The sequence below is a fragment of the Ursus americanus genome, chromosome 24 (assembly GCF_024610735.1).
Source record: "Ursus americanus isolate L20-20 chromosome 24, mUrsAme1.1.p, whole genome shotgun sequence".
Classification (NCBI taxonomy): Eukaryota; Metazoa; Chordata; class Mammalia; order Carnivora; family Ursidae; genus Ursus; species Ursus americanus.
In genome coordinates this window covers 40931844-40951648 of record NC_142150.1, presented here as the reverse complement: position 1 = coordinate 40951648, position 19805 = coordinate 40931844, and the positions used below count along the sequence as shown (strand labels likewise).

Genomic DNA, 19805 nt, shown 5'->3' with positions numbered 1-19805 from the left:
GTCTGGAGAACACTTGTTTTCTTTTTGCCTCAGACGCGGGAGGTAGGGTTAATCCTTAGCCTAAGATTAAGATCACTGGCTTGCGTAAGGACTCACCAACCATCCCTTTGTCTGTCAAGCCAACCATGCATCCACCCACTTCTCCACTGTTGGGCCCCGGATGACCTCCAACCTCCCCCCACACACACACACCTGGCACAGTGGACGTCATATATGTCCCCTCACGTGTCTCTGCAACAGTTGCCCTGGGATACTCACTAGGAGCAGAATTCAAAAGGCACGCATGTGCTTAACTGGACTAAGTGATGTCTGAGTAATTCAAGTTCTTAGCTTTGCATCTTCTCGGTACGCCTAGGAAGGTAGGGATGGACATGAGTTCCCAGCCCACGCCATCCACACGGTCCACCCCTGTGCATGCTCCATGCCCACGTACCCCTGCTCACACTTCAGCTTCCCGAAGGTCATAGCAACAACCACCTGCTCCCGCAACAACCCCTCCTACAACCAAGACTTCCTCCCAAAAGGGAAGACCCCAAGTTCCATCAGCCCCTGGCCACCTGTCTGGACATTAGCAATGTGGGCCAGCTGCTGGTTCTCCACTTCCCGGTACATTCATACCTTTCCCCACCTCCCTGAGGTTAGGCCCGGCCCTGAGACCAGCTCTGGCTACTGAAACGTAGAGTGTCGGTTCTGGGGCAAAACATTCCCTACCAGCACTCGGGCTCCTGGCCCCCCACCCCCACCCTGGCATGGCCGCTGCAGAAATGCTCGTGGACGTGGAGATGCTTGATAGTTGAGTCACGACCCCGTCCCGGGATTCTGTAGCGAACGCACTGGATTAGGAAGGTAATCAGTTATAACGCACACTTCACATGACACAGAGGAAAAGACATGGGGAGGAATATTGGTTAAGCTATATTTTACTTGCAAGGAGGAAAGTATTGTGCAATGAGTTACAAGGCCGTAACTGGGGCTTCCAGCTTTTGCAAATAAGAATATTGTACAGGGTGTCCAGGTAACTTCAAAGAAACAACAAATAATTTTTTCGTATCAATATGTCCCAAACATTCGGACATACTTGTGCCCCCGCCCCCAAAAAAGTTGTTTCTCTGAAATTCAGATATAATCGGGCATTTTGTATTTTCTTTCTCAACCCTAGATTGGTATTTATAACTTATTTCTTCTATTATCCATTTTATATACATATGTGTGTGTGTGTGTGTGTGTGTATATATATATATATATATTTTTTTTTCCTTCAAGGCTCTTGACCTAGTAAGGTGATCTTCATCCCTGAGAGGCCTGAGTCCTTGGTAAGTCTGCCTGCGTTGAGTGTCTTTAGTTTTCTGAGTGAACGTCATCACTGGGCCTGGCAGTCCTGGGGACTCCCCCTCCCTCTCCATTGTGTGGCCACAACAATTTCTTCCTTGATCACCAGGACCAGTCATCCTTTCAGAGCTATTGGTTCCAAGGCATGAAGAGGGCAAAATGACAAGGTAGTGCTCTTCCCTTCCCATTCAAAAGAACCAGGGCTGTGTCCATTAGCATTCACTCTTGGTACCAAGGACTCTGAACTAGCAAGGCCCAAAGCTGGAGGGATGAGAAGTGAATATTTTGAGACAAACTTCCAGATGGGTAAAGACAGCGCTGGTAGCAGCACAGGGTCCCATCGCCTCCACGCCAAAAAAATAATATGGAATAAAGAGAAGAGAAAGATATAATCACACAAAACCAACCCTCAGGATAACCTGGAGATAAAATGCTCGAGCTTAAAACTACCTGTAAGTAAAAACAAGCACAAAACAAGTGACAGCTCATGCTCTCCCACATCCCCGTCCCCGTCCCAGCCCCACCCTACACGGGCTCTGGGCAGACTGGCAGAGAGAAACTAGAAGAGAAGAGGGGAGCTAGTCAGGGCCGCCGCTTGATGGAAGACCTCCCAGAAAGACTGAGTCCACCTCAAGTCCGAAAAGGTAAAGACATGTCTAGGGCAGGTCAGAGCTTTGACTACAAGACAGGGATTTCAAAGTACGTGGTGATTTGACTGGGCAGTCTTGAAACACAGATTCGGGGAGAGCAAAGGGCAAAAAGGAAGGGAGAAGCGCCTTTTGGCATTTGGCTGTCAAAGGAGAAGCAAATGGAGAAATTTCATGGCTCTGCAAGACGAAAGAACAAAATCAAGGACCCACAGCTCCCTCCCCACTCTCCAAACAAACCCATGAAAGCATCTGGACTCCGCAGATGAGGCAGAAGAGGGAGCAGTAAACTTGGAAGAAAATGCCCAGCGCCACAGAAATTAGCAAGGAAAGATTAACAGGTTCATATGGAGTCATTGCAACACACCAAAAAATGAATTTCATTGCATATCAACCAAGGGAAATTTACACACATCCCTGAATTAACAGCCACAAAGCAGCAGGAAGCTGAACACGCACTCTGAACAGGCTACCTATGCTCAGAACAAGTGTTTGAGGATGCGCAAACTCACCCAGAATGAGAAATTTTGAAAAGGATGGAAATTGATAGAACGCAGGAAAAGAATGAAGAAGGTTGATTGAACTCAGGAGAGAAATGGAAGAACAGACAAAATTATCCAGAATACAGATTACCTTGTAAGATGCCCAAAGGAGAATAGGCTCAAATAAATATATAATAAGGGACACTGAAGAAAGAAAAACAACCAAGAGAATGAAAATGAGATAAAGAAGTCGCAGTCAGAACACAATAATGGTGGAAGATTGTCAAAGAAGGAATCCCATTTGTATTATTGGAGTCTTAGAGGAAAAATGAAACGGTGAACCAGAGCTGATATTTAACACTACGAGAAAACTTTCCAAGAGCAAAAAATCTGCACATCGAAGGGCCCACTGGGAAACTTGGAAAATTAACCCAGAACAATCAATGTTGAGACATATCCTCATAAAACCATTAGATTTCAAAATATTTTAAAAAAAGAGAGAGAGAGAATTCTCAAGGGGCGCCTGGGTGGCTCAGTTGGTTAAACTTCCAACTTTTTTTTTTTTTAAGATTTTATTTATTTATGTGACAGAGAGACAGCCGGCGAGAGAGGGAACACAGCAGGGGGAGGGGGAGGGGAAGAAGCAGGCTCCCAGTGGAGGAGCCCAATGTGGGACTCGATCCCGCAATGCCAGGATCACACCCTGAGCCAAAGGCAGAGGCCTAAAGACTGCGCTACCCAGGCGCCCCAAAGCTTCCAACTCTTGATTTCAGCTCAGGTCATGCTCTCAGTGAGGTTGGGCTCTGCGCTGGGCATGGAGCCTGCTTAAGATTTTCTTTCTCCCTCTCACCCTGCCCCTCCCCCACTGGCTCCCTCACTGTCAATCTCTCTCAAAAAAAAAAAAAAAAAAAAGCTCAAGATCTTCAGGAAGAAAGACCAAATAACTCACAAAGGCAAAGGAATCAGAATGGCATCAGATTTTTTAAAAGCCAACATACAAAGCAATACAGCAGTGGGCCAGCACTTTTGGTGAACCAAGGATTTTATATTCAAACAAGTTGTCCTTCAAGTATCAAGGCCATAGGAAACAGTTTTCTGTTTTTCAACAAGTGCTTCAGGAATTGGGCACCCATGGGGTGCCTGGGTGGCACAGCGGTTAGGCGTCTGCCTTCAGCTCAGGGCGTGATCCCAGCGATCTGGGATCGAGCCCCACATCAGGCTCTTCTGCTGGGAGCCTGCTTCTTCCTCTCCCACTCCCCCTGCTTGTGTTCCCTCTCTCGCTGGCTGTCTCTATCTCTATCGAATAAATAAATAAAATCTTTAAAAAAAAAAAAAAGGAATTGGGCACCCAGGAGCCAGTCTGAAAGAGAAAGCACTTCTTCCAACCGAGAGATGATGAATCTACGTATATATGACCTGAGGCTAGAACAAAGGTGGCATGAGGATAAATATGTAAAAAAATGTTTTATATTGCAATAATTAATGTAATTAACATAATTAAAAGCGTGGGAGAAGAAGGGAGAGGGAGGAAAATAGGCTAAAGCTCACTGCTGGGGTACAGGTGACTCTCAGCTCCAAATTCATTCTTAATGGCTGCTCTGTGAAAATAAATCAGGCCCCTTTAAATATCGGTCTGTGCCGCTGGCTCACTATTAAGCTTTGTCAGCAGAGGGCGCAGAGGAGCCATTGCAGAAGGAAGGTTTCCTTTCACCTCCTAACAGACCCGCAAGACCATCCCCTGAAGCTTCTCCAGGACCCAAGGCTCCAGGCGACAAGCAGATTCAGCACCATGGCTGTGTCAGCACCAGCCGCCTGTAGCGCGTGACAGTTTTGCAGCAAAGTATCTCCAGTGAGAGGGGCTGCTGGGGGGTTCAGTCAGTTAAGCGTCTGCCTTCAGCTCAGGTCATGATCCTGGGATCCTGGGATCAAGCCCTACGTCGGGCTCCCTGCTCAATGGGAAGTCTGCTTCTCCCTCTGCCCCTCCCCCTGACTTGTGCCCTCTCTCTCTCTTAAAAAAATAAATCTTAAAAAAAATAAAATAAAGTATCTCCAGTGAGACACCTCCCCATAAACAGGCTTCCCAGGCACCCTACAGAATGGCTTTCCAGCAAGTTCCACCAGCACAGAACCACAGTAACATCTCTGCCACCCTGTGAGCCACAGGCATGCTTCGTCCAACCAGATCTGGATCTCAGACTTATGGGTAGGAAGGGAGGTGCTCTTCTGGGCACAGCCTTGCTGTAAATGGAGCCTGGTGGGGGTGGGGGTAGTTGCTTCTTATATCTGCTATTTTTATATGCTTTGGAGTTCATTTTCCTATTACTGGCCAATGCCTTGGTGCTTCAGTCCCCTGTTATAGTTAATAATTCTTTATATTAAACTTCCCCCGTTCAAATTACTGTGTGATTTCCCTCCTGATTGGACCCTGACTGATAAAACAGACAATAGGTGGGAGTTAAAAGTACGAGTAAAAATGGATAAGCCAGACAGAGTTTTGAAACCGAGGGTTTTTTTTAAAGGTATAAATACAATGGTAAACACCAGAACAAAAATATAAGCCTTCCTATTTATCTTATAAATTTATCTTATAAATCAAAGATCAAAGAATAGGGGCGGCTGGGTGGCTCAGTCGGCTAAGTGTCCAACTCTTGATTTCAGCTCAGGTCATGATCTCAGGGTTGTGAGATCCCACATCCCCCCACATTCAGCGTTGAGTCTGCTTGAGCTTCTCTCTCTCCCTCTGCCTCTGCCCCTTCCCCCGCTGGCACTTTTACTCTAAATAAATAAATAAATAAAATCTTTAAAAAACATATCAAGGGGCACCTGGGTGGCACAGCGGTTAAGCGCCTGCCTTCGGCTCAGGGCGTGATCCCAGCGTTGTGGGATCGAGTCCCACATCAGGCTCCTCTGCTATGAGCCTGCTTCTTCCTCTCCCACTCCCCCTGCTTGTGTTCCCTCTCTCACTGGCTGTCTCTATCTCTGTCGAATAAATAAAATCTTTAAAAAAAATAAAAATAAAAAACATATCAAAGAATGTACACCTTATAGAGAAAGAAATATCAGAACCAGAGAAGACCCCGAATAGCCAAAGTAATGTTGAAAAAGAAAACCAAAGCCGCAGGCATCGTAATTCCGGACTTCAAGCTGTATTACAAAGCTGTAATCATCAAGACAGTTTGGTACTGGCACAAAAACAGACACATAGATCAGTAGAACAGAATAGTGAACCCAGAAATGGACCCAGAACTACATGGTCAACTGATCTTTGACAAAGTAGGAAAAAATATCCGGTGGAAAAAAAGACCATCTCTTCAACAAGTGGTGTTGGGAAAATTGAATAGCAACATGCAGAAGAATGAAATTGGACACTTCCTTATACCAAACACTAAAATACATTCAAAAGGAATGAAAGACCTAAATGTGAGAGAGGAATCCATCAAAATCCTAGAGGAGAACACAGGCAGCAACTTCTTTGACCTTGGCCATAGCAGCTTCTTACTAGACACATCTCCAGAGGCAAGGGAAGCATAAGGAAAAATGAACTATTGGGACTTCATTAAGATAAAATCTTCTGGGGGCGCCTGGGTGGCACAGCGGTTAAGCTGTGATCCCGGCGTTATGGGATCGAGCCCCACATCAGGCTCCTCCGCTATGAGCCTGCTTCTTCCTCTCCCACTCCCCCTGCTTGTGTTCCCTCTCTCGCTGGCTGTCTCTCTCTCTGTCAAATAAATAAATAAAATATTTTTTAAAAAAAGAAAAATAGATCATCTGAATAGACCTATATACATTAAAGAATTTGAATCAATAATTAATAAGTATATAAAGTATCATAGATACCCTTATATATTATTAATATATAACATAATTATAACAATAAACATGTGAGGTGATGGATGTGTTAATTAACTGGCTGGGAGGAACCCTCTCACAGAGTACGCACACATCAGATCATCATGATGTACAATTTAAATATCGTATAATTTAGCAATAATACTGCGATAAATCTGAAAAAGATAAAAATCTATTTAAAAATGAACAACAACAACAAATAATTAATAACCCTCCAAAAAGGAAAGCATTGGGCCTGGTTGTTTCCCCAGGTGACTTCTAGTAGTGAAAACCTATTTAAGAAAGAACAACAGGGGTGCCTGGGTGGCACAGCCGTTGGGCGTCTGCCTTCGGCTCAGGGCGTGATCCCAGCGTTGTGGGATCGAGCCCCACGTCAGGCTCCTCCGCTATGAGCCTGCTTCTTCCTCTCCCACTCCCCCTGCCTGTGTTCCCTCTCTCGCTGGCTGTCTCTATCTCTGTCGAATAAATAAATAAAATCTTAAAAAAAAAAAGAACAACAAAAATTCTCTATAATCTCTTCCAGAAAATAGAAGCAGAGGTAATACTTTCAAACTCATTCTATGAGGTCAGCATCACCCTAGCGCCAAAACCAGATACAAGAAAAGAAAGCTATGGATCAGTATCACTCATGAGCACAGGTGTAAAAATCCTCAACAAAATATCAGGAAATTGAATTCAATGTACATAAATTTAGGCTAATATTTTAAAGGAATAAACAATGTTTCTAATGTTTCAGTGACTTTTATTTATTTATTTTTTTAAGATTTTATTTGAGAGACAGAGAGAGCACAAGTAGGGGGTGGGTTGGGCAGAGGGAGAGGGGGAAGCAGACCCCATGCTGAGCAGGGAGCCCAAGTTGGGGCTCAATCCCAGGACCCTGAGCTCATGACCAGAGCCGAAGGCAGACATTTAACCGACTGAGCCACCCAGGCGCCCCATTTCAGTGACTTTTAAAAACAGTAATTGAATTGTATATATCTATAGTGGAATATATGTTAAGGACAAAGGAAACTACAAAATAAATGCTTAAACTGTGTATTAATGTTATTGTTAGTTGTGGCGCTGTTATTTTTCTTCCAAGACTGTTGCGTATATAGTGGGAAACCAAGTGGATGAGAACTGGCATTTTTCAGTGCAGGAGAAAAACAGGATACAAATGTACAAGCAATGAGGTTAGTAAAGCCCCGTCGTCCTAGAAGTAACAGTAGGATCTCGTGATGTATTTTCCCTTTAAGAGAGAAATCTACATATCTCCTAGCTTTGTCGACTGAAAACATCTAGAAACAATCTAGTGGCAATGAGCACATCAAATTTCACATTGGTTTAGTAAATACAATTTCCTGGTAAGAAAACCAGGGATCCTTGTAGAAATGGATGATTCAAGTCTAGGGGCAGAAAAAAAAGATACACGTGTACAAACAATGGGATACAAATGAGCCAGGAACATCTTGTGATTCTGGAAAACAAGCAAAAAAACTATACAAAACTCAAAAAGTTCACATAAAAAGACTCACGAGGTAACTTGAAGAGGCTTGCACTGGCAAGATGCGACAATGTGGGGACTGATAAGAATAAGAACCACGGCATGCCTGGGTGGCTCGGGCGGTTAAGCGCAGGACCCTTGGCTTTGGCTCAGGTCCTGATCTCAGGGTTGTGAGATCCGGCCCTGCATCAGGCTCCTTGCTCAGCGTAGTCTGCTTAAGACTCTCTCCCTCTCCCTCTACCCCTCTGCTTCTCTCTAGAACAAATAAATCTTTTTTTAAAAAAGAATAATAACCACAATTAGCTAAATTATATCAAAATGTTAAAAATCTACTCTTTAATGATGATAATTTTTTTAAAAAGGTCATAGTTGGAGCATGCCAGGGAAACCATTTATTATTTTTAAAAACAGAAATAAAAGGAAAGTATCAAACAATTATTTTGCTCTTCTTATATTCACTGTACCAAGGGGCAACCAGAAGTTGATGAGGGGGAGTTGTCTTTATAGAAGTATTATAGACAGTGAAAGAAAAATGGTGGACTTAGGGGGCACCTGGGTGGTTCAGATGGTTAAGCGTCTGCCTTTGGCTCAGGTCATGATCTCCAGGTCCTGGGATCGAGCCCAACGTCGCCGGGCTCCCAGCTCAGCGGGGAGTCTGCTTCTCCCTCTCCCCCTGTTTGTTCTCTCTCTCTCTCGCTCAAATGAATAAATTAAAAATCTTTAAAAAATAAAACAGGGGCGCCTGGGGGGCGCAGTCGTTAGGCGTCTGCCTTCGGCTCAGGACGTGATCCCAGCGTTCTGGGATGGAGTCCCACATCAGGCTCCTCCGCTATGAGCCTGCTTCTTCCTGTCCCACTCCCCCTGCTTGTGTTCCCTCTCTCGCTGACTGTCTCTATCTCTGTCGAATAAATAAATAAATAAATAAATAAAATCCTTAAAAAAAAATAAAACAAGAATGGTGGACTTAGAATATCAGTCTCGTAGCCCCTAATGAATGAAAGGATCTAGACAGTGATCATCCATGACTGCTGACCTCTCAGAGAAGAGACATGAGGTATCCCCTGACAGAAAAAGATGCCACCCCCTTGAAATAGTCTTGCCTCCTCCCCCCAGAGAATCTGATGAAACTCTAGAACTCACTACTAATTTGCAGGAAATATAGGACAGATGACCATGACCCTAGGAACACAATCAGTAGAATCCAGACTGTGGGAAAGTTGCAGAACTAAAAATATAAAAATAAAATCCAACATCTACTCCTGAGTTAAAAAAACAGTTAATAGCATTGGGGTGCCTGGGTGGCTCAGTCGTTAAGTGTCTGCCTTTGGCTCAGGGCATGATCCCAGAGTCCTGGGATCCAGCCCCGCATAGGGCTCCCTGCTCGGCGGGAAGCCTGCTTCTCCCTCTCCCACTCCCCCTGCTGGTGTTCCCTCTCTCGCTTTGTCTTTCTCTGTCCAATAAATAAATAAGATCTTTAAGAAAACCACAAAAAAACAAAAAAACAGTTAGTTGTATAGCTTTAACCAGAATGTATAACAAACCGAAAAACAGCTTCATGATTATTGGTGAAATAGCAAAGCGTTCCCGTGAAAATTTCAGGAAACAGAAAAGGAGGTCCACTGATACTAGTAAATGTGAGATTGTTCTGAAAGTGCTAGAAAATGCTACAAATTACACAATGCAGTGAGGAGGCAAAGTTATCATTGTTTGGAAGTGGAAGGACTAATTCTGGAAGACCCAAGAAAATAAAATGAAAACTCTTAGAAATAACAGAAGAATTCAGTATCTATCTGGTTTAAGAACTAATGTGTGAGAATCAACAGTTTCCTGAAAACTATGCCTGCCGACCAAATCCAGCTCACTTCTTGTTTTTGCAAAAAAGTTTTTCTGGAAGACAGCCATGCTTATTTATATGCATATTGTTTATAGCTGTTTTTATGCTACAATGACAAAGTTGAGTAACTGTGACAGAGATCATATGTGAGATTTGCCAACCTCTGCTTTAAATAAATAATGGTTAAAAATAAAATGGAAAATGGGTCACCTGGGTGGCCCAGTTTGTTAAGCAACTGACTCTTGATTTTGGCTCAGGTATTGACCTAAGGGTTATGAGATTGAGCCGAGCTCTGCGCTCATCGAGGAGTCTGCTTGTTCCTCTCCCTCTGCTGCTCCCCCCGCTCTCTCTCTCTCTCTCTCATAAATAAATAAAATCTTAAAAAAAGTCTCTCCCTCTCCCTCTGCCCCTCCCCACCCCTCTGTCTCTAAAAAATAATAATAAAATGGAAAAAAATCTAATTTATACCAGGAACAAAAGCTATCTAGGAATAAATTTAAAATATGTAGTAACTATTATATATAAAGAAAACTTCATAATGGCACAGACAGACATAAAAGGAGACATGAATAAATAGTATTATGTGTCTTATTCTTGATAGAAAACTAAAGCAGGACTCTCTAATCTGTTAATACCCTCCAGCCAAAGACTACCAGGAACACATCTGTAGTTGAACAAATGAGTTTATTACTCTTGCACTGTTGGGCATCTCAGTAAAAGGGTGTGTAGGAAGGATTTATAGGATTTGGGCTTGTGCTAGGTGATTTGGGGGAGGGTTTAAGAAAGCCACAGTTTTTCTCTGGATTGGATACTGCCAGGAAGTGGGAGTATTTCTAGGATGGGATATGTTAACAAATCTTACCTAGACAAAAGCTAAAGCTGTAATTGGTAAATGTCACTTCTATTACCCAAGGTGGAGGGATGTTTCATCATTTTTGTGGTTTGGACAATGTTCCTGTCTTCGTTGATGTTCACATGATTATAGAGTGATCTTGTTTTTGTCTTCATCCTGCATGTCACAGAGTGACTTCGTCCGACGTTGATGTTCTGTGAAATTGTTCGTGTTTAACAGAACATCACGCACAGCACCTGTATGTCTGGAGGTGTGTTTCACTTTTTCAAATCTAAATTAAATGCAATTGTAACGTTAATTGCCAGTTTTGTATGTGCTTGTTTTATAAAAGAACTTGACAAAATATATCTAACAAAATATATCTAATAAACGTTAGAATTAAGAACCCATAAAAGAAATAGTATTGCAAAAACAAAAAAGACATAAGAAGAAAAAGTTGATAAATCTACCACAAAAAAATTAAAGTCACAGTTTGGAAAACAAACCACAAACTCGGATAAAATATCTCCAATGTATTTGAAGAAGGGCTGATGTCCCCGTAAAACACACAAACAATTCTCCCTACCAATAACATTTTAAAAAGTATTTTTCGGAATAGTTTTAATTTTTTACAAGATGAGCGTACCACTGAAAAACATTTTCAAGAAGAAAAGACTGGAACTTGAACACAGAGAGGCGGGGCTCGCAGAGGCTCGGAGGGCCTCAGGGAAGAACTACACCTCCCAAGAGCCTCTGCGCTGATCGTCCCCGGCTTCCCGACAGACTCTGCGCGCTCTACGCGCCAGCTTTGGCCTTGGTCCGCGAGCGGCGGAATCGCGGCGGAGGATGGAAAGCGGCGACGAGAAGACGGTCGAGAAGTGCCGCGTCCACTTGCGCCCCGGCACGCTGCACGACGCCGCCCTCGCCACGCTGCACCTTCTGCCCTGCGAGGTTCTGGTTAGCGGGCCCGCCCCGGTGGAGCGCTTCTTCACCCCAGCCATGCGCCAGGGTCCCGATGGTGAGAGCTCACTGCCGGACTACGGCTCCCGGCAGCCCCCGCGCCCCCGCCGCACTCTCCTCGGTGAGGAGCGGCGCGAGGACTCCTGGGGACCGTGGTCCACTGGAGGTGGCGGGAGGGCCCCAAGGGGCTTGCCCCGCAAGGCCTGAATAGGGCCCTCACCGAGGCTCTGCACCTGCCTCCTTCAGGACTCGAAGTGTCGTTTCGGGGCCGTAGACTACGGGGCGAGGAGGTGGTGGTGCCGCCGGGCCTCGTGGGATACGTGATGGCGATGGAAGAAAAGGGAGAGATGTTGGTGGGGAAGGACTTCTCGGAGGATTCATGGAATGACGAGCGAGAGGAGCAGGAGCTGGCGGAACCCCCCGAGGCGCTGGAGCGGGACTTTGTGAGCACAAGGGGACAGGGCTGGAGGGAGGTGCGGGCGGCATTGGTGGCCCCGATGTTGAGCCAGGCCCGTTCCTCAGGACCAGTTTATCGGAGCCACCGCCAGTTTCAGCCGCTTCACGCTGTGGGGCCTGGAGACCATCCCCGGGCCGGATGCCAAAGTGCGCGGGGCCCTAACCTGGCCCAGCCTGGCTGCAGCGGTGAGTAGGTGGATGGCCCTCATTCTTCCAGCCCCATCCATTACTGCATGGGTTGTCCAGAATCTTGCCCAAGTGGATATGGGGCTTCAGGGCTGGGGAGTACAATGGGGCAGATGGAGCCTGGGTCTGAATGGAGGATCAGAATGGTCGGGGGCAGTGTGGCTTCCCCACCTCTGACCTGTCTAGAAGGGGCTATCATTCTGAGTAGCCAGGTCCCTCCTAGAACATGTGCGCCACCCAGTCACTCTATGTCCAAAATCCAATGGTAGAGGTGACTCCTGTTGCAGATTCACGCACAGGTGCCTGAGGACTGAGAACCGGAACATGACATTGAAAGCCACCCAGTCCCTTCACTCCAATAAACCAGCTCTTCATTTTGGAACCACGGATTCCATCACCCCCAATAAACAAGCTCTTCACAGCACCTGTGAGTTTGTGGGGCACCTTGGGAGGAGTCCCTAAGCTGGCACTGCCCCTTCTCCCAGAAGAAACTTTCATGGCTCTGGCCTATAGAAACAATTTATTGCCGGGGAGGGGGGAGCAGTGAGGGCAAGAGAGGCCAGAATTCTGCAGCCAGCATCCAACCCCCACAACTCCTACTTTACAAAAGAAATTTTTACAGCCACTGGCCCTCTGTACAGAGTGCACCCCCCCCCCCCCATCTTGCTGTACACAGCTGCCTGGCTCCGTCCAGTTTCTGGTTCATAGCAGGCCCAGACCTGCAGCCAGCTGACCTTGGAGTTGACCTGAGCCCTGAGCTCACCTTGGTGCTGGGCACCAGCCATCCCCTATCAGGCCTGTCCTCTCCTTATGGAGCTGTCCTCAGCCCCACCTCCCTTGGTGTGCCTCTCGGAGGCCCCGCTAGGGGTGGGATGTGCTGTCAGCTCCAGTTCTGCTTTGTTGCCATTGCTGTGCACGGCATCGGGTCACCACTTTCCCCTCTTGCTCCAGTCCTTGGGCGTGAAGTGCAGACATTTGGAGTCGATCCGAAGGAGCCGCTTGAGCATAGCTCTCTCGTGTCCGTCCACGATGTCCTCTGACAGCGTGAGGATGTACTGGCCCTGGATGGGGGATGGGCCCAGGGGGTCAGCCCACGTGGGGCCCGCACTCTGCAGCCCGACACACGCCTGTCCCCCGCCTGCCTCCCTACCTTGTAGTAGTTGATGAGGTTGAGGTACTGCAGGGTGGAAATGACATCCTCCTTCTTGATGCTGGTGATTTCACTGATCTCGCTGTGGGAGGGCAAAGATCAGGTCCTCTGGAGGCCTTCATCTCTGCCCCAAGCCCCCAGGAACCCCAGGCGTGAGGACGGGCCATGCCATGCACCCCCAGGGTAGGAGGTAGGGCCGGGCTCACTTGATGGTGATCTGTGGCCTCTCCCCGCTCTCTGACTTCAGCCCCATCAGGATCTCCAGGATGGTCTGGGACCAGTAGCTCCGGTAGGATAGGAGGCCAAGGTCTGAGAGGGGCTTCTCAGGGGTCCCCGTTTTCCCTTCCACTTTGGAGAGTTCATAGCCTACAGCAAGGGAGCAGGAAGGGTAAGCGATCACACCTTTGTGCAACCAACGTTTCAGAACAGGAGTTACAGAGGTGAACTGCCTGATTCCCATCTCGGCCCTGCCACGTGGGAGTTCTGTGACCTGGCACATGGGGCTTGTCTGCTGCGTCTGTCTCCCCGTAGAACTAATGAGCATTAGCTCTTCATCTCTGTGCTGTGGAGGATACTGATGGGAGCAGCGAGACTCCACCTGGAAGAGTACTCAGGAGCCAGGGGAGTGCAGAGAAAATGACACGAAAGGCAAGTGCCTCTGATTTTCATCATACCAGACCCTGCCTGGGTCTGTGAGGAGGGAAGGCAAACCCCACGTGGGGTCTAGGCCTGAGGACATTTGGATTTGCAGTCAGATCAGTCCCCTTAGCTGTGACCCGAGGCGCAATGGCCCTACTAGGTGTTGACAGGAAGCAAGGAGAGGCACCAATGAACTTCCCAGGTCAGAGGGCAGCCATTCCTCAGCAGGTAACTGACCTCTCCAGGGGTTCTCTGACTGCTCTGCCCTCCTCTACCCTGCGGACTACTGGCCACTGGCAGACAGTTCCCAGTGAGTCCCTCAGGCCCTGCAAAACCTTATATGGCTTTGTTTCTCTTGGCAGAGTCTTTATTCTCTCCTTCAGGGTCCTGGGGTGTCTCCATTACTTCTAGAAGCCCTTCTTCACCCTCAGTCATAATTACGTTAGGTCACAGCCCTTCTGCCCGCCCCCCCCCAATCTTTATCAGCCAGTCTGGTCCAGCCTCCTGCAACTTCCGCGGAGCAGCCTGGCGGGGAGAGGGACAGAGGCGGCTGCTTTAGAGGAACGCAGCACGGAAGGGGAAGGGGGCACACCTGGGTTCCTCCTCAACTTTGCTGGGCCCTCCAGTGCATGTCCTGACAGATCAGCTGGAGGCCACACTCGCCTGAACAGGGAGCTCCCAGCCCCTCCCCAGTGAACATCAACCTGCCCTCAAGAACTGCCTGCATTGGGCACTTCCGGTGCACCTGTCCGCTCCGGCTGGGCAGAACTGAGCACATCACGTTGGTGACCTTGTCTGATTCCTGTCTCCACTGAGGTTTGACTTTAAAGGCTTAGATTCATTTTCTTTAAGTGCCCACTCTACCAAACTATGGGTTTCTTGAGGATGGGACCCCATCTTGGCCTCATTCTATTAATAAAATTCCTCAAATGGACCATGACCTTGATCAAGTCAAGCCTCTGTGTCTTCACCAAACAGCTCAGGCTCCCTCCTGTCTCCCAGGTCAGAGCTTGGTTATCCCAAGGGTTCCGTGAGTGGTGAACTGAATGGAGCGGGGAAAGCTGCTGGGAAGCAGAAGGGGGCCTTGCAGTTGGGGGACACCGAAGAGTTCATGTATGAAGGGGCAGAGTCCCTCGTGGGCTTCACGAGACGGACCTGCCTGAATCCAAGGAGCAGAGGCCAAGGCCATACGTGTCAGTGCTTCCTTGTTTTTGCTGAGTCAGCATTGTGAACATCCACTGTCTGCAAGGCTCAGGCCACAGCGAGGGAAACGGAGCACTGCTCCTCCTTCGGGAATTTGCTGGATGGCCCAGAACCAGACCGATGTGCAACAGGGGCTCCCCTGGCTTCTGCCCAGGGCCCCGGGCAGGAGCATAGGAATCAGAGTTGGGAAAAGTTGGGTGGTGCTTAGAACCTTAGCCAAGGAAGAGTAAGGGGCTGAAAACCTAGCCCAGACGAGCAGGGCAGTCACCCTGAGCAGGGCAAAAACCTTGGGAGAGTCCCAGCTTTCTTTCTGGCCATCTCCTGCGGTGGCAGGGCTGACAATCACAGCAACCTAGCCCATGTATAGGGGAGGCAGGATGGCAGCGCTGCCCCCCCCCGCCCCCCCGGCCTGGGCCTGCAGGTACCCGCCCCCAGATGAGAGCACAGGTACTCACTGAACTCGATCAGCAGCTTGCCGTAGCCGCGGCGCTGGTAGGGAGGCAGGGTCAGGATGCAGGCCACATTGTAGTCTTCCGTCGATTCCTTCTCCTGGAAAACGGGGGTGGGTGAGTTGGGGGGGAGGGGACACAGCTCAGGGCAGAGCTGAGAGAGGATCCGGGTGAGTGCTCACCTTGGAGAAGTAGCCCACGATGTGGAAGCCCTTGCAGTCATACTCTGTCATGACATAGAAGAGGAAGGGATCTGTGTCATAGTACAATGTCTTGTGGTCGAGAAAACACTTGGCCAAGAGACAAAGGTTCTGGGAATAACTCTGCAAAGGAAAAGGCCTGTCACCACTCTGGGTCCCCTGTCTTAAACGTGGCTGTTTGGTTTCTTTACCAGACGCTGATCGGTGACGGGCTTTCCTCCCTGGGGCCTGACCCATTCCATTAGCCAGGCCGTCCCTGCTGCTCAGGCAGAACGACTTCTCAGTGTCAGGGCGCCCGTGTACCAGCTCCGGGGTAGTGTCTGACCAGCTAGATCCCTTGCTGGGAGCTGGGGCAGGTTTACCCCTGTTCCCCATACCTCCATCTAAGTCCTTCTGGAGGCGGGGGGGGGGGCTTCTACTGCCCTCTGTGTAGCAACAACAATCAACAGATGGTGGCACGTCTCGAGGAAGGCAGACTCTGCCAAGGTTTCGGAGAGCAGCTCTTCCCTGGTGACAGTCTAGGAATCTGCCTGTCAAAACCCACAACACACTCCCGCCTGCGGTCACACCTACAAGAGACTGATCTAGCCTACAATGCAGAGAAGATACTCTGAAATGGAAAGTAACAGCCTTAGGGGTCGCCCCAGCAAAATGATGAATCTTGCTGCTTTGCTTTACCTCTACGCGTATGTTCTCCTGCATATCAGACATGGCTTTTTAACCAGCTGCTGGGCACTGCCATCTGGACGCCAAAGTCCACACGTAAGAACAGAACAGTGTGAAAGCAGCACCCTTCCCTCAAGCTTCCTCAGCACCCAAGCCAGAGCTCTCCCCTGCGGTTCAAGATACCTGCTTCTCCCTCGCTGCCTTCTATGGCCCAGGAGTGGTCTCACAGTCTTAACAGTGCATCCACATGACTCCCTTCTTCCTTCCCACAGCCACAGACTAAGGCAGGTTTGAAGCCCCAAACCTGCAGTGACCCCTACTCCTCCCCCAACTGACCACCTTCTCACCATCTGAGCTCTCTTAGAAGAGCCTGCCTCATCCTCTCTGCCTTTCAGCCACAACGATCTCTACCTTTCACACCATCTGTACACCCATGCCTGCCCTTCAGAACCCCACTGCTTGGGATCCCTCACCCACCTATCCTTTATGTCAAGGATCAAAGATCGCCTTCTGTGGGAAGCTTTGCTGGCCGTTTCCAGGTCCTCATAACCCACCCTTTGTTTCATGACACACATCCCTGGGATGTTGGCAAATCTGTTTTGTCCACGGACTGTGAACTGAGACTTCGTCTAATTACTGGTCATCTTCATACCTCCACACCTGCCTTACGGCAGGAACTCAACAAAAGCGGGATGAGCTGATCTGCTGACCAGACTGCTCAGTGTTTTCCTGAGCAGGAGAGAGCTGCTCATTTAACTTCCCCCAGACCACCAGTGCCAGTGACCCCCCGCTGCCCCTCAGCCACAGACCTTGTTCTTACGTCCGTCAATCTCAAAGAAAGAGATGGTGCCTTTGCGGTAAATCTCATTGCCCGGAGGATGTCGCAGGTCACACTTGGTCTGAGGAAGAGAGGAGGATCAGAGGCCGGGGCAGGGTAGGGGGTAGTAGGAAAGCAGCCCCCTGGGGCCCCTCGTACCAAGTGACGCTGCAGACACTTGAGGCTCCGGCCATATTTGAGGCAGAACTCGCAGAGGTAGAGGACAGGCAACGTGGTGAGCTCCTGTGGGTACGGGGAGAAGTACCACGGCTTCAGGCGGTGCCGGCCCAGCTCGATGCACTCGATGTTCTTCATCCGGGTGACAATGTCGTCGTGGCTCCGGTCAGACACCAAGCTGCCAGTCATGCGTGGCGCTGACGGTATTCCATCTGAGCTGTCCTGGGAGTCCTGCCCAGGGCCAGTAGAAAACATCAGGTTACAGAAGACAGCTCAAGCCGGACACCTGACGGCTCGCGTAACCTTTCCACAGCTTTCCTTTTTCAAACCTAACAACCACCCTATGGGGGCGGGGGGGGGGGCTGGTACTATATTATATTCCCCACTTTCCAAATAAAAGGAAACTAGAAAAATTCTTAATTGCAGTTTGAAAAAGACCACCCAGTGACTGACCTGAACCAACTCTCCCTGGATCCTAAGCCTACCAACAACCATCACTGCTTACTACCTCTTGTTTATCTACTTATTTTTTTAAGTTTGTTTTTTAATAATCACTACACCCAAGGTGGGGCTTGGACTCACAACCCTGAGATTGAGAGTGGCATGCTCTTCCGACTGAGCCAGCCAGGTGCCCCTTCTTGTTTATTTTTAAACCAATCACTAAACTCTCCATCCTGCCGATGTTCCCTCCTTTTCACCCAGCTCCCCTCTTCCCCAGACCTACCTCGTCAGTGCCCAAGCAATTTGATTTTCGCTTCCGTCCTGGCTGAGCTGCCACTGCCCTACGGGCTGATCCATTCTGCAGGTAAAATGGTGAGAACAGAACGGAGTGTGGTGAGAGAAGCCTGAAAGGCGCTGCCAGAGGGGAGACGAAACGAAGAAAAGGGTTTGGGGGACTCACCTGGGGAAAAACTGAGGCTGGGGCTGTCTCGCTGGGCACTGGAGTTGCTGGTGAAACCACCTCCACCTTGCGTTTCTGCAGAGAGAAACCAAGAAAGGTGGGTCAGAAGGTAGAGAAGGTGGGACCTCCGAGGAAAGCAAGGTCCCTGGAATTGCTGAGGGTACCGTTGAGCGGTGGTTGGGCTGCAGGCAGGAGCTGGAGGAGAGCGGCTGGTCAGGCTCGCCACCGGGAATGGCCTCCCGCTCCTTGGGCAGGTTGAAGCGGAGTGTGATCTGGACCGGGATTGGCAAGGTCTTCCCGCTGGCCTGGGCGGAGGCCGGCTGTAGAGATAGGTCCAGGGTCTTCCTCTGGGGTGGGGATGGTGGTGGGATGGGAAAGGGGAGTAGGGGCCCCTCAACGTGGAGTAATCAAGCCCCACCCTCTGCCCTCTCAAGGACATAAGAATAGCTACTGGATTCTGGAAGCTACAATTTGGCCCCCATCCTTTGCAAGCTGAAGCCAGAGTGGAAGGGTGCAGACTTCTACCCATCCAAAAGCCCCTGAGGCCAAGAGATGAAAAAAGTAGGAGGCAGGAGAGAAGAGGTGAAGCAGGGGACCTACTCACCACCTCTCTCTCTGGAGAGCCGGGGCGAGACCCAGGAAGTCCGTTCTTGGTGGGGGTCTTGGCCTCTTTCTTGGGGAACTGAATCTTCTTTAGGTCCAGACGCTCGTGGGTCACCCATTCATCCAGGCGTTTGTTGACTGCAGCAGTGGGGATGGCTCAGGAAGGAATGCCAGAGGCTGTCTCCCAACCCCACCCTGCAGCCCTACCTCACCCGAGCCCAGAACTCACAGTCAATGTAATGGACGTAGAAAAGCTTGCGGCCACTGATGTCCTTCACGCTCAGGATCTCGGCCAGGGCTGTGGGAACAACACAGGCGGGAGCCTTAGTCGAGCCAGACGGTGAGAATCCACCCTCCTAAGACCTGATCTCCACCCACCCCCGGGCCGGATCCCTAAACCCCAGCACTTGGAAGCTTTCGCCCAAACCCCCTTCAGTCACCAAGTGCCGCCCCCTCTCCAAGCCCCGCCCTGTCCATCCGAGCGGCAGAAAGCCACGCCCCTCCTGGGTATCTGCGCCCCGCCCGCCCCGGGATTAGAGAGGCCCCACCCCCTCCCGAGGGTTCGGTTGACTCCCTCCCGCCCCTCGCCCTCAGGTTCCTTAACCCCGCCCCCCGACGTCACTCACGCCACTCATCTTCGTTGTCCTGGTTCCGCCGAAGCACGGGCAGGCGGCAGCCCTCGATTATCTCCCCCTGGGGAGACAGCGCGGCGCCAGGGTCGGCTACTGGGGGGCCTCGGGTTCTACCCACCTCCCCTGGCTCCCTCCGCCCCGCCCCGGGCACCGGACTCACCACCTCCGCCATCTTCCCTCCCTCCACTGCCACTTCCGGCCCCTCTGGGAGACGTCACTTCCGGGACTGAACGCGCTGTAGGCCTGCGTCTCGTGAAGCGGCCTTAGAAGAAGACTTTTGAGAGACACCCCTGCCCAGCTGGAAGCAGGC

General features: G+C 49.6%; 2 protein-coding genes across 6 annotated transcripts; one reads left to right on the top strand and one right to left on the bottom strand.

The window, feature by feature from the left end:
• The first annotated feature begins 11235 nt into the window (after nucleotides 1-11235).
• RNASEH2C (ribonuclease H2 subunit C) lies at nucleotides 11236-12479 on the top strand. The gene is made up of 4 exons (XM_045775600.2): nucleotides 11236-11474; nucleotides 11663-11859; nucleotides 11939-12058; nucleotides 12346-12479. Exons 1-4 carry the CDS (start codon nucleotides 11303-11305, stop codon nucleotides 12370-12372), a joined length of 516 nt encoding a protein of 171 aa, XP_045631556.1. The 5' UTR covers nucleotides 11236-11302; the 3' UTR covers nucleotides 12373-12479.
• Nucleotides 12480-12561: 82 nt separating this feature from the next.
• Nucleotides 12562-19804, bottom strand: KAT5 (lysine acetyltransferase 5). Of its 5 annotated transcripts, none has more exons than XM_045775534.2 (14): nucleotides 19656-19804; nucleotides 19490-19556; nucleotides 19093-19161; nucleotides 18865-19001; nucleotides 18425-18607; nucleotides 18261-18335; nucleotides 18084-18158; nucleotides 17342-17590; nucleotides 17175-17264; nucleotides 15682-15822; nucleotides 15506-15599; nucleotides 13415-13574; nucleotides 13209-13290; nucleotides 12562-13119 (listed from the first exon to the last, which is right to left on the bottom strand). In XM_045775534.2, exons 1-14 carry the CDS (start codon nucleotides 19665-19667, stop codon nucleotides 12985-12987), a joined length of 1569 nt encoding a protein of 522 aa, XP_045631490.1. In that variant the 5' UTR covers nucleotides 19668-19804; the 3' UTR covers nucleotides 12562-12984. The 5 variants fall into 5 exon arrangements, with proteins under 5 accessions (XP_045631490.1, XP_045631491.1, XP_045631493.1 ...); XM_045775535.2 differs by having other exon boundaries at nucleotides 18425-18580; XM_045775537.2 differs by lacking the exon at nucleotides 18425-18607.
• Nucleotide 19805: the final 1 nt, after the last annotated feature.